Here is a 17,704-nt window from a genome sequence, read left to right on the forward strand (position 1 = left end):
CGTGTTTCACTGTTGCAGTCATTACTCTTGGGTTATCCTGCTGGCAGGCTACCCGCAGTCGGCCTGAATTCCAAAGTCCTGGTCCGGCATCAGTTGCTGTCGCCTCTTCCCTGACGTCAGTGCGCCAGGGGTATAAAAGATGCAGCTGACGCCATTTTCTTCAGTCTTTCTTGCCGCGCAGTGCCCGAAGCAAAAGCAGTTCTCAAGTGCCGGTCGGCCGACTCCTGAGATTTTCAAATCCAAATTTCAGAACCAAAGTCTTCATTAAAGCTAAGTACCCCGTTGGGGAAACTTTTTTCTTGCTCCAGACCGATGTCAGAAAAAGTTAACAATTGTATTTCTTGTGGGAAGCAAATACCTCATAAGGATTTTCACTCTTACTGTATTCCTTGCCTAGGCCCTGACCACAACGTTGCTAGCTGTTGGTTTTGTGCCAGATTTAACCAACGCACTATTAAGCGTCGGTTCGATTTTGCATTTCATTACTTTGGCCGAAGGTTTAATTATATAATGCCGTTGGAACAGCCAACGACCGGAGTTTACAAAAAACACAAGGACAAGGAAAAGGATAGGCATCCGAGGTCCAAAACCGACGATGAGGCCTCCGTTATGCCAGTTACAGGTTCGCCAGTTCTCAGTGAGGCGCTTTCGCAGCCCCTGGCACCCGCTACTTCAGAGCTACAGGCCGCTTCCGACTCCCACGTGGAGCCGACTGGGCCTCTGGATACTCAAGGTATTGGACACTCAGAAATCATTCCCTCAGATGGGTCCGGAGCCGCTGAGCAGGCATCGGCTTCTGAGGATGTCTTCAGACCTACACAGTTATATGTTAAACCATCTTCAGCTTCAAAGACAAAGACTAAAGCAGCTCTAAAGACAAAGAAACCAGTACAGCATTCTCCTACTCAGACTTCCATGCCTAAAAAACAGATGCTTAAAATGGCCGAAGACCTAATTACTTTGATCAGGGGTTCCCATCCCCCTCCTGATAAGAGGCCTAGGCAAGAGACAGAATATGATTCTTCTGATCAGGTTTCTATTTCTTCTGATTCCTCTTCTGAACAGGGTTATTCTATTCCTCCCTATGAGGATTCTGATGCTGAAGAATCCATTCCTTCAGCCTCTCCTCCTGAGGATTACTCTTTTGGGGAAACCCTGCATACCATGAGGGAGCATTTCCACTGGGAGAGCCAAGATTACTCAGAATCTAAGAAAAGGCTCAGAGACTTTCTGCTACTACCTCAGCACAGACCCCTTGCTATTACACCTGTTCTACACATTGTAGATGATGTATTTTCAGAGTCCGGCATGCCCCCTGACTCTTTACCTCCTGCACCTGCTAAGCCTGACAGATACTACAGGGTCCCAGATTCTCATAAATTCCTATATGAAAACCCCACTGCTGACCCAGAAACTGTATCTCAGGGTCCCAAAGGGGTCAAAGCTTCCACTGCAAAAAATCCTGTCTCCTCTGATAGGGATTCTAGGGCACTGGACAGATGGGGGGAAAAAGTTTACACTTCTGCTACCTTGGCTGTAAGGGCTTTAAATTGTCAGTTTCATATGCTTAAATATCAGCAATACTTAATGTCACTGCTTAAACAGAAAATGTTGGCAAATTCTGAATGTTCAGAGAACAAGGAAATGCAGGATTTATTGCATGCAGCTGAACAAGTGGGAAAGCATACTTTGCAATGTGGTTATGATTCACTGGAGGCCTCTTGCAGGGTCGCTGTTACAGGTTCTGTTATTAGAAGGCATTCTTGGTTAAAGGAACAGAATCTACCTGATCATGTTAAAGCAAAATTATTAGATGGTGCATTACAGCATGATACTTTGTTTGGTGCTAAAGCAGAAGAGGTGTTGAAGAAAATGGAGGATAAAGCGAAATCCATGCAGACAGTTAAGGATTTTTTAGGTACAGCCACCCAGATTTAGCAGGAACTGGCTTTCCAAAAATTGGTCCTTTCCAGTGTCAGACAGGCCACAAAGAGGCGGATACAGATGTCCCAGAGGTAGATCTCAGCCCCAAGGCTCATACAGGCCAAAACAATGGGGTGCTCCTACCTCCAAAAGCGGAGAAGATAAATCACAACCTTACAGGAAACAGTCCCAGTGACATTCCTCTGCCAGATCCAAGCACTTTCCTTTTGGCAGCCCCCTTAGGGGGAAAACTAGCACTTTTTTCACCAAATTGGCAAATGATTACCCAAGACAAATGGGTCTTGAACATAGTGTCCCAGGACTACAGGTTCCATTTTCACACCCTACCAAGGGCAAAAGGTATGCCAGCCCTGCCACACAATCAATGGGTAGAGGCACAAAAGCAAATTGTAGCCCTCATGTACATGAGGGCCATTCAACAAGTACCACAACAAGAGCAGGGGCAAGGATTTTACTCTAGACTTTTCTTGGTGCCCAGAAAGGACAAAACCTGGAGACCAATACTGGACCTGTCTATACTAAACACTTTTCTGGAGGTTCCAAAATTCAAGATGTTGACTCTACAGCAGCTACTGCCCATGCTGGGCAAGAAGGCTTGGCTCGTAACTTTGGACCTAAAAGAGGCATACCTGCATGTCCCAATCAGACAATCTTGTAGAAGATACCTCAGATTCATAGCTGCCTCAGTGCACTACCAATTCTCTGCTCTGCCCTTTGGCTTATCTACTGCGCCCAGGGTCTTCACAAAATGCCTGGCACCAGTAATTGCATTTTGCAGACAAAGAGGAATTCAAATATATCCCTACTTGGACGACTGCCTTATTCAAGCAGAGAACAAAGACATTCTTCTAAAGCATCTGGCGTTTACTAATTTGCCTAGGATACACAGTAAATGAAAAGAAATCAAAACTAGTACCCTCTCAAGAGATAATATTCCTGGGTGCAAGCTTAAATACAACTGCCCAGATGGCTTATCTCACGCCAGACAAGCAAAGGCAACTGACTTCTTACTTCAAAAAGTTGGCAACAAAGACCCAGTTATCTGCAAGGAAAATCCTGCAGGCCTTGGGCTTCATGGCATCCTGCATTCTACTAATTCCATATGCCAGACTGCATATGAGGAAACTACAATGGTATCTAAAAAGTGTTTGGACTCAGCATTGCCACAGCCTGGAGACGGTAATTACCCTCATTCCCTGCCTGCAACTGGAGTTTCGATGGTGGGCATAGGCCTGTCACCACAACCAGGGTCTGCCATTCATTTTACCCACAGCCAGACAGACACTGACAACGGTGCCTCAGATTATGCCTGGGGGGCCCATATGGCAGGAAAATGTATTCAGGGCACATGGCCTGCAAGCCAGATGCATCTTCATATCAATCAAAAAGAGATGCTAGCGGTTTAGAATGCCCTGACAGCTTTCAAGGATCTACTTCATCCAGGACAACTACTGATAAAGACGGACAATACTACGGTCATATGGTATATAAACAAGCAGGGAGGCACACATTCCTACCCCCTCTGCAGACAAGCAGTGACCTTGTGGGACACAGCATTAACTTATCAAGTTTACCTGCAAACACAATTCCTGTCAGGAAAAACAAATACTCTGGCAGATGAACTAAGCAGAAACCTCATGGATCCCCATGAGTGGAAACTGGATCCACAAGTCTTCAGCATGATAATAAGGAAATGGGGATGCCCAGACATAGATCTATTTGCCTCCCTCACAAATGCCAATTACAGAGATTTTGCACAAGGATTTATCACAAACAAACATGGAGAGTGGACGCTCTATCCTTCAGCTGGGAAAACCTAACAGTATATGCCTTTCCTCCACTGCCTCTCCTTCCCAAGGTACTCCTAAAGGTCAGACAAGAGAAGCCAAAAATGATACTGATTGCACCAGACTGGCCACACCAGCACTGGTACGCAATCCTAAAGAGCTTGTCTCAAGGTCCAGCTTGGATATTGCCTCAAACTTTACACTTGCTGACCCAACAAAACAATCAGATCCTGCATAGCCAACTCAGGACCTTAAATCTGGCAGCATGGCGGATAATGTAGCCATTCAAAACACCCCTCTTTCAAAAGCTGTTATGGATGTTACCTTGGAGGCCAGGAGGCCCAGTACCAGAAAATCTTATGCAGAAAAATGGAAGAGATTCTGCGCTTGGAACCAGGAACAAGGTATTGACACGTATGTACCAAATATTCCTTAGATTCTACAATACCTAACTGAGTTGCTGGACAAAGGCCTTTCCTTTTCATCAATTAGGATTCGTGCCTCTGCCATTTCAGCCCATTACAATACAGAACCACCTATCTTTTCTCATCCTTTAATAAGGCAGTACCTCAGAGGGGCCAAAAACATAAGGCCTCCAAGGAGAGCACCAATTCCGGCATGGGACCTCAATTATGTCTTGGAAAAACTCACACTGCCTCCCTTTGAGCCAGCCTCAACAGCTGATATAAAATTCTTATCCTGGAAAATAGCTCTGCTCCTAGCAATAACCTCTGCAAGACGAGTCTCGGAGTTACAAGCACTCATAGCTGTGGAACCTTTTATCATTTTTCATCCAGACATGGTTTCTCTGAGGACAAACCCAACATTTATGCCTAAGGTGGTGTCCAGTGTGGCCCTCAACCAAACCATTCACTTGCCTATCTTTTATCCATATCCACAGAACAAGGGTGAGAAAATTCTGCATTCTTTGGATATACACAGGTAACTACGCTTCTACTTGGACAGAACTAAAGCTTTCAGAAAGACAGAGCAACTTTTAGTGCCATATGCTGCAGGATCACAAGGAAAGGCTATCTCAAAACAGACTATTTCTAAATGGATAGGTCATTGCATCCGTTTCTGCTATTCTCAGCATGGCAAATCAGTGAAGGGCATTAGGCCTCATTCTACCAGAGCAGCAGCCACTTCAGCAGCCTTCCTCAGAGGAGTACCAACCAAAGACATCTTAGAGGCTGCAACTTGGAGTTCAGTGCACACTTTTACAAAGCACTACCACTTACCTCTTTACTCTAAATCCAGATCAGGCTTTGCCACTGCAGTGCTGCAGGGCCTCTTAGCCTCTCCTAATCCTATTAAGCTCAGCCACCCATCCTCAGCTTTGGGATTCAACCCAAGAGTAATGACTGCAACAGTGAAACACGATGAACATAGTACAGTTGTGTACCTACCATAAATGTAGATGTTCGAGTGTATTCACTGTTGCAGTCCAGGTTACCCTCCTTCCGTCCCCCTTTCTTTTGCTGGGGTTTATCTGTACTTCTCTATTCTATACAACCTATGTGGTGTATTTGCTTGTAGATGAAGGAAATGTTTCTTTACTGCATGTATGTTTACTGGCAAAATATATTTAGCCTACCCTTTTGGGGGCACCTGACATCTGGGGCAAGAAAAACTGAAGAAAATGGCATCGGCTGCATCTTTTATACCCCTGGCGCACTGACGTCAGGGAAGAGGCGACAGCAACCGACGCCGGACCAGGACTTTTGAATTCAGGCCGACTGCGGGTAGCAAGAGTAATGACTGCAACAGTGAATACACTCAAACATCTACATTTATGGTAGGTACACAACTGTATTTTCTCTTAAACTCCATCCCATTCAAGGAAGCTATAAATGTTCTAGAGGGAGGAAACTTGAAGGAGGGTCCCGCTTTCACATTTTTCTGGTCCCTGAGAAATTGGGAGGTGGAGAGGGAAGAAGTCCTGGCTTGCCTATCTGCAACTGTTTCCTTTGAAGTGTCCGGAGCTCAGTGATTTGGCATTTTGGGAAGCGTTACACAGATGGTTGTGGACATGCTTCTTTTTCCCCTTCAAGGTTGATAGCAGTAAAATTGTTTAGTCCCATATGGCCACCTTCAAATACGTATTCTCCAGAGGTCAACTTACTGCTGACTAGCGGCTGTAAAGTTATAATTTAATTTTGTTTTGGTACCTTTCCTCTTCTACCTGCACTGAAAAGTAAGGTCTCAGCCCCCAAACCTAAAGTTGGACATCTCCTTTAACCCCCCCCCCCCCAAACAATGCAGTTGGCTCCTCATGTCAAATGTGCCATTAATGGGTATTAGTTAGTCCATCTCAAGTTTGAGCTAGTCAGTTGCCATTGGAGTTTGCTGGAAAAGCATCACAACATTGTCTTTCTTAAGGAAGCTTCCCTGAGGCTTGAGTCGCTGCTAGTGAGATCAGTAGTGGTATAATAAATGAGAAATAGTCCCTGATAACTATTAATGATCATGCAGATAACATAGACTGACAGTTTTTTTATTGACTGATGGAAAGTTTTATATTACACAACAATATATCCCCTCCCCCTCCCACATTTTATATTACCCAACAACATATCCCCTCCCCCTCCCACGTTTTCGTAAGGACTTGATCCCGTGCTTTCATGTACAGATTTTGAGATTACTACATTAGTAAGTTGGTTCTAGTCATCCATCACCTTTCTGTGAAATATTTCCTTGTTTCATCAGACTGTGCCATGTAGTTTCATGTTTGCATGTACATGTGTATGTGAATGTGTTTTTGTGTATGCGTGTATTACATATTATATTATTGCCACATTTTTATTTTTTTTTAGTTTCCTCTTGGACTCTCAAAATTGCATTAAAGTACCTCACTGTTTCTCTTATCACCCTTCTGCCTCTTTCCTTTAAGCCTTAAGATGATGTACATGTTATTTTTATTAGTCTATATTTTGATTTCTTTTTCAGACCATGTTGCTGTTCATTTTCATTTAAGTGCATTTACTTGTTTTTTAGTTTGTGTGTGCCTGTTTTCACTACCAATGAGTTGCAAAGATTGGCGTAGTTGTGGTAGAGTCATTTATTCTAGCTTAGATCTGCCCTATGGTGGCAGACTGTAACTTAATACTTATGAAAATTGTCCAGACAGAGAAAATTTAGACCTGGGATTAATTTGGTAGAAGTGTATGGAGTATGGATATAGATTAGGATGAGAAAGCTAGTAATTATTTTTCAAAGTAACACTATGCAAATTCCTTGTAAGAGCATGTACAGTTTTGCTTACTTTAATATGGGTGATGCATTTTTATGGTAATATGTCTAGAACTGTGGTGAATGAGTGGTTGTCCAGATTGTGAGAAACTGTCACTTTTCTGATGACATCTGAACTGCTATTAATGGTCTGCTTTTTTATTTCCTTTTAGGAAACTTATCTAATGAAGCACATGTCTAAACATAGATTGTGAGAAACTATCACTTTTCTGATGACATCTGAACTGCTATTAATGGTCTGCTTTTTTATTTCCTTTTAGGAAACTTATCTAATGAAGCACATGTCTAAACATACAGTTGTGGAACATCTTGTGACTCATCAGTCGCCTCAAAGAACAGAATCGCCTGGCATTCCAGTTCGAATTTCTCTCATATAGAATAGTGAGACCTGGGAATTCCTGCAGAACTGACATTCCTCTTAACACCAACACACCAACATACCCTGTTCATTAATTTTGTTCCAGTGTCAAAGTTCATGCCTGAAAACAACATTTTTTTTAAGTTTTAGTTTTGAAGAATAGTAACATGGTCCCTCAAGAATACTGGACCATGCTTGTTACAGCTTTTTAGAGTGAAGATTTTCTGACACTTGAATGGCATCCAAAGATGTTTTCAGAGCACTTTTAGTCCCATTTTTTTAAAAAAAGTATTTATTTGCTGAGGAGGTTGGTACTGCTTGTTTAGCAGAAGTTATAAAACTGGCTCCTTCTCAGGCAGCTATAGAAACGCTACAACTGCAGGTCTTCATAAGATATATATATATATATATATATATATATATATATATACTTGTCTTTTTTTTTTAAGACTTGCTGTCTTGTTAATGTCTGTTTTACTTTTTGGGAGACACAAAAATCTATTTAAGATCAGTTAATACATAAACTTGTTACTGCAATTGGATACTGTTTACTTAAAGGACGGTTACATCCATGAATGATTCAGAGCTTCTACAGGCAGGCCATAGTATGAACACCCATTTTCCTAGCTGACATTATTTTTTCATGCTTCACATACGAAGCATACTAATTTACGTAGCTAGGTTTGTCAGTCTCTTAAAAGCTGCCTCTTTGAACCCTTGTCATACTGCCATCTTGCACTTTACGTAGCACTTTCTTTAGTGTAGTGCTTGTGAAGATTTTTCACATGTACTTTCATTTCAGTATGTACCTCTTCATTTCAGGATACTCCTGCAGTGCTAGGAAGAATTGATGTCTTTTGAACAGTATATGCATTTGCCTCATGGAAAGCAGCATACAGTAGGCTTTAGTGTAGTCAATGGGGCAAGATTTGTCTGTTGACACTTTTCTGCTAATAAGATGGCATAGCTAGAAACATGGAATGCATTAGCAGAAGAGATGACTGGTTTTACCCCATTTGTGTGCATTGCCTTACATAGTGTGCTTCTTTTATTTACCAGATGGTTTATGGCTTTCCATCCTCTTTGTTTTGCTAATTTAGCTGTGTGCCATATCCCTTATTATATACTGCTAGCAGGTCTGCCATACATTTTAGTTAACTTTTCTTTTGAAGTGTCAAGTTCTGTCATCTCTCTCAGCACCTTCCCCATCTCACTTTTTGTCCATTGTCTTTTAACCATGATGTACTATAACTTGTACTGTAAAAGTGTAAGGAGAAAACAAATAATCACACAGTGGGTTGTACAGTAAGTATGCTGTGTGACACTGGTGCCAGCATTCCTGTTACAGGTGTTTCAGAGAAACTTTATTCAGGAAGGGGATTGGATAGGTCACGCTAGGCATGTTAAAGATAAGATGAATAGTATTTTGGAGATGTAATTATGTTGGTCTTCTCTGGCCTGCTGGGACTTGACTCCTTAAGCAGTCATATTGCATTAGATGTTTCACTACAGCACTGCTTACTGGCTTGCTGCAAGGTCTATAAAAAGCATGTAACACTGATGTCAAAGGCAGTGGGCTCATAAAAGCTCAGTATATAGATCATGGATTTAGAATTGTGAGTGAACAGAGGCTGTCTGTGATTCATCAGTGGCTGAAACTACACCATATCCTGGACTGTTCAGGTTGTGCCATATTTATACATGTCATGTTGACAGGCCTTGTGACATCTTAGCTATGAACTCCATTGTGGACTGTCTTACGTTATTCTCCTCTCATATGGTAACTTAGATGTGGGTATAAAGCATGTCTTGTAAATGAGGAAGGACATTCATGCAGAAAGACAGAAACTGAAAGAGGGGCTTTTTCTTTTCAAGACCTGAAAATGTATCATCTTTTTTTAATTTATGTGAGATCTGCAGTTAACCAGTGTCTATATTGTGTAACTAGTTAAATTAGTATGAATGCAGATTCTTTTGGTGCTAACTAGATTCTTTCCCAAAGTAGAACAGCAAAGAGAGCTCTTTATCCAGTCATTAAGCTGTTATATTTTTTACTTTTATATATAGCTATATGTATTTTAGTGTTAGAGACATAAAAGAAGATAAATATATAACACAGAAACACTTTTAATTAGTTTAATGCCTTCTCTGTAAACTACAGACTGCAAACACCGAAAACCATTCCACACTGGAAGCAGCCTTTAGAAACATCTGCCCCCCCCCCTCAGTCATTCTCCCCTACCACATTCCCCCAAACAGTCAACTCTGATATAGAGAGAAAGGGATAGAAATAAAACAAATATGTTAAAGAGACTGGCACACACATACTAGGCAGTTAAAATAACTTCTTCCTAAAGTAATTAAAAATAACATTTGGCACTCAGTCTGTGTGCTGTGCCTCTTCAGAAAGGTTGGGGGAGTGACTGAAGTGTTTTGAACATGTACTGTGTTTCTGCATATGTTAGTATCTGACTCGTTAGTAGTACATATGGAAATTGCAGAAAGATATTACCTTAAGCTTGCATTTTGGGATACACTGTTGTTTTGTATTGTAACTTTTTTTTTTACCTGACCCTGTCTCTTATCATTATGTAAGATAGGGAGGTGAGGAGGGAAACATAGAGCCTTCCTTACAAAGCACTTTAACATGTTACTGTAATGTATTTTTAATCAATGAGTTTGTTGTTATACTTTTAAACAGTTGTTGCCAGTAAGTAAGCCTGCTCACTAACGGTTAGCTAAGCTTGAAACTACTGTTAACACACATTCACTCACCTCACGTTGACATTGTTTATCTGCTCTCTGCATCTTTATTGCAATTCTCAAGCATGTTCAAAGCACTTCATACTCACTGAAATAGGGAGGTTTTGAAGGCTAATGCTCTAGAGAAAGGGGTAGGGTAAGGGGTAATGTAGCGGCTTAGAACAAACTTCATATATGATGTGAGGATGACACTAGGGTGCATCGGATATTTAAATTGCTTACATACCTTCTTATTGGCTAGAGGTCGGTGAAAGAAGTTTTTGTGAAAGTTCTGTCTTCTAGGAAAACTCGGAAGTGTGTAAGTAAGCAAGGTTAAGAGTGAGCTGTGCATGGAATGTACTTTTAAAAAGCCTTTTCCATTTTTACACATGTGGAGTGTAATTGATTTCTGGGTGTGTACTGGAAGCATCATTTAGCATTTTGCAGGGTCTTCAGAAATGTAGTAAAATTTTTTATGGTTCATAACCAGTCTCAAGAGACTTGTAGTAGAAGCAAGGAGGTATACTAAACCCAGCAAAGCTTCTTTATACTTTAGGGGAGTGTCTTCCTAATGAGGCAAGAATATAATGAGAAACAGCACTAATCTTATTTGAAACATAGGTGATTATTAGGCAGCAATACTGCTTAAGTACCAGAACAAGCACAGCAGAGCAGAAGCTAGGAAAATTTGTGCCCTGCCCCTGAGACTGGCACTCTGAGAAACCAAAGGTGAGAACAAGACACATAAGGCTTCTCCATGCTTTATACAGTAGTATTTGCTACACTTATAGAGAAGGAGCCTGACATAAACTGATTCATTCATTTAAGCAGCTGCGGCTATTTAAATTAATGATTGCTGGCCTGCCAATACTGGATGAGTGCCAGAAATAGATTTCTGGTACTTGTCTGGCCTATGGGCATTGTCGATTGTACCCCCTTAGAATTTGTGTCCAGGGCATCTGGACCCTTTGTCATATTCCTAGCTAAAGCTCTGAAGCATAATGCAGGAGTCATATCTGGTGGAAAATTTAAGTTGATAGCATGTTTATGCAGACGACTTCAAAAATTTTGCTTTGAGTTTTGGGAGTGAATACATTCATATGATATACATTTATTTTCTGTGAGGAGCAACTCAGAGAGCAGTCTTTTTATTGCTTACATGATCAGACAGTATTGTTTACTCATCTTTCCTGCTAACTTCAGCCATCTTCTGTCATGTGAAGAATAACATACGTTGCTTCCATAATTAGGCCACAGACCATATTTTTAAATGATTATTTTAACACCTTGTCTTAAGCTCTGGTTTGTAAATTTTTGAAGTGATCAACTAAAAAAAAAAAACAAAAGGCAACCATTTCATTGTTATGTGCCCTCTGATTTTATTGACTTACTTGTCCTCATATTTGTTGCCACTGTCTTGTCAAATTGTAAAAAAAGACTATGCTTTGCACGTTTTGTGTCCTAAAACCTGTAGTTTGCTAAAGGCATTATTAACCTGTTGCTTGTCAGAATGCTCTCAGTTGCTCATCTGTTTATTGTTGTAGTAGAAGTGAAATCATTGTACTAGCAGTGGCTATCTCTATCTGTCTCTGTGACTGAAACATATTTAAAATTGTTGCACCGATGGGCTTTGTGGACTTTATTCCCCAGTAACCTTTGGACTAATTGCATATGGAACTGAGCACACTCATTTTGTAGTTTGTGTAGTGGTTAAGGTTGTGAGCTGTAGCTCCTCTGGTGTAGGGTTCGATTCCCTTAACCCTCCTTTGCTTACTGTGTCACCTTGAGCCATTCACTTAGACATTGCTCCTGGGTCGTACCTGAAAATGGACTGTGTGCCTAGTGGGCCTAACTAGTTAACAAATGGGTATTAAAGTTGCACTGGCATCAGTAGATTCATTGTAGGTTTTGTTTCCATACAGTGGAATTCCAGCACATTGCAGCTTGCTGTAAGTTGTCTCAGAGTAAATGCAGTGTTTCTGTGTAATATAAGCTTTACATTGTATGTATTTGTATATGTATGATGGAGGGACTGCATACTTCTGGTGAAGGATTCTCCCCATTATATTTGGGGGTTTGCTGATGAACTGATAATTGTATAATGTATGCTAGATAAACAGTTGTGGTCCAAATCATCTCACATTTTTGCACATTTCTTTGTTAGAGAACATACCAGTGTTGCTGGAATATGATGCTAGACAACTCCATAAATAGAAAATTGTCACGTGTGTGTGTGTGTGTACATGAGCTGGATTATCTCTAGAAGCTTTATAATATTTTACTGCTGTTAACAGATCTGAAATATTCCATCTGAGGGCACTGTCAATGATATATATAAAAGTTGCCTTTTTAGCTGAGTATAGTGACAGAGAATGAGCAGTTTTTGAATATATTAGAAGCTTAGAACCACATCAGTGTCTGCTGCAGTTTTAACAGCAACACAGGCAAGCTAATGTGTGAAGTAGTATTTTTTAGGGCTCCCAGGTGCTTAACTCTTACTTATATGAATTTTATTTCTTTTCATGTCTTGGACCTTACATAATACTTTATCACAAGCATACAAATGCTGTTAATGTTTTTTGTCAGAAAACTGGATTACTGTTCATTTAGGAAGATATTAAACCCATTTCTGTATCTTACTATAAGTTTTGTGTTCCTTACTGGACAGGGAGCTTTTGAGTTTCATCTTTGAACACCACTGGTTTATTCTAGCTATCTTTACTGTTGCATCAGTTTCATGGGTTGCTATCTCAAATCCTATGAATTGGACATCCCAGAATGCCTGGCATCAGTTGAAAAAACAAATTTGAATGTCCATGGACGAGGGGGTGTATATCTTATATTGCTTACATTGTTAAATGTGGGAAATACCTCCCTCATTAGGAGTAGAGTTTGCAGGTGATTCTCTCCTATTTGGATACATGCTTCTGTCATATCTACACTCCACAGACTTATGAACTCCAGTTTTGTGGACCAGCTCAGGTGTATGAAGCACCACATTAGGAGATTCTAGATTGCTGTGTTCCTTCGAAGATCTGGTTTCTTCTTTGGAACTTGAACTTCATGACAGACAGGGTTCTCAGTTCAGACCACATGGCTTAGCAAACATGACACTTGTCTCTTCAAGGATGCTTTTCATGGTAGATGTTACATCAACCTACAACTTGTAACTACAGACCCTGATGTATGGATACGCTACTTGCTCTTTCTCGAAGTCAGGTGACCCAAGGGATTAACCCTGTTTTCTTCCTAAAAGTGGTCTCAGAACTGTCCTGGAGTCAGTCCATTCACCTCCCCATTTTCTTTGCAAGATCAAAATCCAGTGAGCATGTGCTGTGTTTGGGATTCCTCTGAAGTGCTAGGAAAAAGGCTGTGTAATACACACTCCCTGTATGAGTACCATGAAGGTTTGCTTCAGAATTTTTGCCATTCTGTTGAATATGTTCATGCTGGGTATGGCAAGCTTCATTAAGGGTTCTCCTTGTCACCAGTTCTTTTCATGGATGTGTTATCCATGAGTGTGTTAGGAAGGTGGTCAGTTTGGAGACCTAGAGGTGGCACCTATTATCTGCATATGATGCCCTTTTGCTTTCCTCTGACAATGACCATAAGGATGTACTCTATTGATTTGTTGCTGATTGCAAAGTGGCTTTGACTTATTGTCCCCAAGTCTGTCTGCAGCTGTGACCATCTCTGTTAAGGGTGGTTAGTGGGGTTTGTTGTAGTACTTCACAATATTGTTCACCATTGATGGCAAAGGAAAGCATGTGATAGACAAGCGGATTAGGACATGGACTGCAGTCTTGTACATAGTAAACCAATCAGTCGTGGTGAAGTGAGAGTGGAGTTCTTGTGCAGATCACATGGTTTAGCAGTCGACCATCCCATCCCCACCTATGTTCATGTGCTGTGAATGATGACAGAAAGAATGGTGTGAGCTCATATTCTAGCTATTGCTCCTATAAATCAAAAAGAATCTGATGAACTGGCTATCTTCCCTATGCTTCCCTTAGCAAGAATGCACATGTGGAAGTTCCATTGGTACCTGAAAAACATGTGGTCACAACACCAACACTCCCTAGAGCAACTAATTCCCATTCTACCCTGTCTCAAAACAGAACTAAGGTGGTGGATTCAGCAAATCCTTTACATCTCGGGACTACCACTTCAAATCCCCTACCCAGCCTAACTCATGCATGCAGATGCATCAGACCTAGGGTGGGGAGCCACCTGGAAAGGTTTCAGGGTACAAGAGGCATGGAATCCCTCCCTTCAAAAGAAGCATATCAGTGTAAGGGAAATGACTGCAGCTCTTCTGGCCCTGGAGGCTTTTCTTCCTATTCTCCAACCAGACCCCCTTCAAATATTCACAGACAGCACCACAGTAATGTGGTATCTCAACAAACAAGGACGGACCAGAGCTTACCTCCTTTGCAGGATAACTGTACAAATTTGAGACCTCACCTCCAGACACAACTTGACCCTGCAGGCCTCCTACATCCCCTCTCAGGACAACAAACAAAGTGGATATTCTCAGCAGAACATCCCCTCTACAGCACAAGTGGATGTTGAACAGGGAAAACTTTCTAGACATTGTCCACTAGTGGGGCACACCTCAAGTGCATCTGTTTGCCTTCCCCAGAACAGACAGTTGAACAAATTCTGTACCAAGGATCACTCTCCACTTGCCTGGAGGGTGGATGCCTTCAGCATTCCATGGAAGGGACTGTTTCTGTACGCTTTTCCACCCTTCCCACTAATCCAAAAGGTCCCACTGAAAATCAGGAAGGATGAACCAAAAATATTGCTGGTGACTCCCCTACTGGCCAAGGCAACACTGGTTCCCTCTACTTCTGTCATTAGCCAAGGGCAATCACCACAAGTTACCCCACAAGGTAGACCTACTCACACAACAAAAGGGAATTCTAATTCACCCTCACCAACAGATGTTAGGCCTAATACTCTGGGTGATGTACTTCTAATCCCTTTCAGAGGACGTGCTTGCAGTCCTGAAGGAGGCCGGGAAACCTGCTACTAGGAAATATTTATCAAAATGGGAGAGATTCTACAAATGGTGTCTACATAAGGATAGGGACCCCAGCCAGGCAGACCCATCCCTAGTCCTTGCTTATGTGTGTGAACTCATTAAGGATGGCCTTTCCTACTCTTCAGTGAAAGCCCACCTTTCAGCCATTTCAGCTTGCCTACCTCTAGATCCCCCTTTGCTATCCAGGCTGGATGTAAAACTTTTCCTGAGAGGGGTCTTGCAAATCAGACCACCTAGAAAACCCATACCTCCACCCTGGGACCTCAACTTTGTTCTGGAAAAACTAGCACTGGCCCCTTTTAAGCCAGCTAACACTGCTACGCTTCAAATGTGTATAAGGAAGACTGTAATCCTGGTGGCCATTACTTCTGCTAGGAGAGTGTCAGAGTTACAGGCTCTCATGGCCTGCCCCCTACATTACCTTTCACAAGGATTGGGTGACCCTATGCACTAACCCTTCCTTCATGCCTAAAGTGGTCAATGAACTGTCCTTAAATCAGTCCATTCACCTACCTACCTTCTTCCTGTGTCCAACCAACAATAGTTAGAGGATTTTCCATTCCCTGGATGTACACAAACAACTTAGATTCTACCTAGACCAAACTAAGCCCTTCAAAAAATCTAACCAACTATATTTGTCTCCTTCCATCCCAGGGCTCTGGGCAAGGCAGTCTCCAAACTGTTTCATGTTGGATCAGAAAATCCATTTCCTTCTGCTACTCACACCATGGCAAGCACTTATCCCAAGGGCTGAGAGCTCACTCCACCAGAGGCATGGCTACTTTCAAAGCCTTCCTCAAAGGGCTGGACACAGCATCCATTCTGGAAGCAGCCACCTGGTCCACAGTTCATACCGTCACCAAACACTACAAATTGGACTACGTCTCCAGAGCCAGGGCAGGCTTTGCTAGAGCAATCCTGCAGGGGGTTCTGGAATCTTCCACTTCTACCTCCACCCTTCCCTCTAAGTAAGCTGTGGTACTCTCCCACACTAAGAATAGTGCAACATAGGAATAGAAGGATATAGAATAGTTGTGTAAAATCTTACCATAACCATAGATGTCCTTCTCTTCCATGTTGAAGTATTCCTTTCCGCCCTCCAACCCCATGTATTTAGTTTGGACTATGGACATAACTCTTAGGCACTAGGAAGCTCTATCCTTCACCAAGAGCAAACTAGCCAGCATATGACACTTGACACTTCTGCCTGACATCACTTGTTACTCTGTTTGGGACTGTGACTGGCCTTCAAGTTCTGAGGTCTGTGCGTGCAGACGTCGCATTTAAAGTCCCTGGTTTATGGCCCGACATGACGACCCACGCACCTACAGCAACCAAGCTTAAGTTTCTGTATAGGAGCCGGCGTTCGGGTCGCCTGAGCCGGGGAATCCTATACTAAGAATACTGCAACATGGAAGAGAATGACATCTATGGTTATGGTACAATTTTACACAACTATTCTACATCTAAAAATGATTGTAGATTTTTTTTTATAAGACACGTTGTACCTACTGCTGTTGGAACTGTCTGGGTATCTTTCTTCCACATTGCTCTTATTTCTGCCTGCAAATCTTGATATTTTATGACTTTGTGTCCGTCTGTATGCAAGACACTGTAGTCACTGGGTGTAGCGATTTCAATGATCAATGCTACTTTTGTCTTCTTTTCATGGACCACTATATTTGGTTTTCTCGCATCTGTCTTTTGAACTGTCAGAAATGGATGATCCCATGTGATGTAGACTTTATCATTTTCTGTGATGCTTTGTGGCTCATGTTTCCAGTGTTTCTCAGCTACTTCAATATTATAATGTTTGCACAATCCCCAGTGCAATAGTCATGCCCCATTATTATGCCTTTCAGTATACAATCCTTCTGCATTAGTATGTCACAGCCAGCAACAAGTTGTGCGACTGTTTCCAGTTCTCTTTTACAATACCTACATTTGTCTGTTTCTCCCACATGTTCAATGGACTTTTTAAACCAATGTGTAAGTAGCCCACTATCTTGGGCCGCCAGTATTAACCTTTCATCTTTTCGTTTGAATTCTCCTGTCCTTAACCATTCCTGCGTTCGATCCTGGTCAACATGAGGTTCTTCCAGAAGTTTTCTGTACTTGCAACTATATTTATACATTTTCCACATTGTGATGTGGATGTGCTGTAACTGCAGGACAGATTGCTAGTAAAATTATGGCACTGGGGGTGTCACAGCGAGCTGACGTGTGCAGTGATGATCATGACATAACTAGCTCCATCTGGTTAGGGCATAAATCCTCTGTAGTGTGCAGTACCAATGTATGTTACATTGTAGAATGCTTCACTCCACTCGAATTCCACTTCCCGATCCGCCATTGGTGCAGTCCCAGCCCAAGGGGATAGTACCAGGAACACTCAAAGATAAATACTACAGCCAGACAGTTGATGGTCAGCTGGGGGCATGCAAAGTAGCGGGCTCCCTATGTCGTGGTTTGGGTATCTTGTAATGATGCCCCATAAGTAGGCGTTGTTCCATGCCTGTTTCACTAGGAAGAAGTGATGGGACAGACTTAGGTTCATAGGAGGTTACTAGGATA

At 41.9% G+C, this 17,704-nt stretch overlaps 1 protein-coding gene across 12 annotated transcripts in view; it reads left to right on the top strand.

Annotated features, from left to right (window-relative positions):
- ZNF362 (zinc finger protein 362) overlaps nucleotides 1-12,722 on the top strand; it is a 984,218-nt gene extending 971,496 nt beyond the window's left edge. For all 12 annotated transcript variants that reach the window (XM_044063254.1, XM_044063249.1, XM_044063257.1 and 9 more), the window contains one exon: nucleotides 7,244-12,722. In XM_044063254.1, the coding sequence (XP_043919189.1) occupies nucleotides 7,244-7,360 (117 nt within the window). In that variant the 3' untranslated portion in view covers nucleotides 7,361-12,722. The remainder of the gene's footprint in view (nucleotides 1-7,243) is intronic.
- Nucleotides 12,723-17,704: the final 4,982 nt, after the last annotated feature.

Source organism: Protopterus annectens, chromosome 2.part1 (genome assembly GCF_019279795.1).
Source record: "Protopterus annectens isolate FY-2018-M chromosome 2.part1, PAN1.0, whole genome shotgun sequence".
NCBI classification, from domain to species: Eukaryota; Metazoa; Chordata; order Ceratodontiformes; family Protopteridae; genus Protopterus; species Protopterus annectens.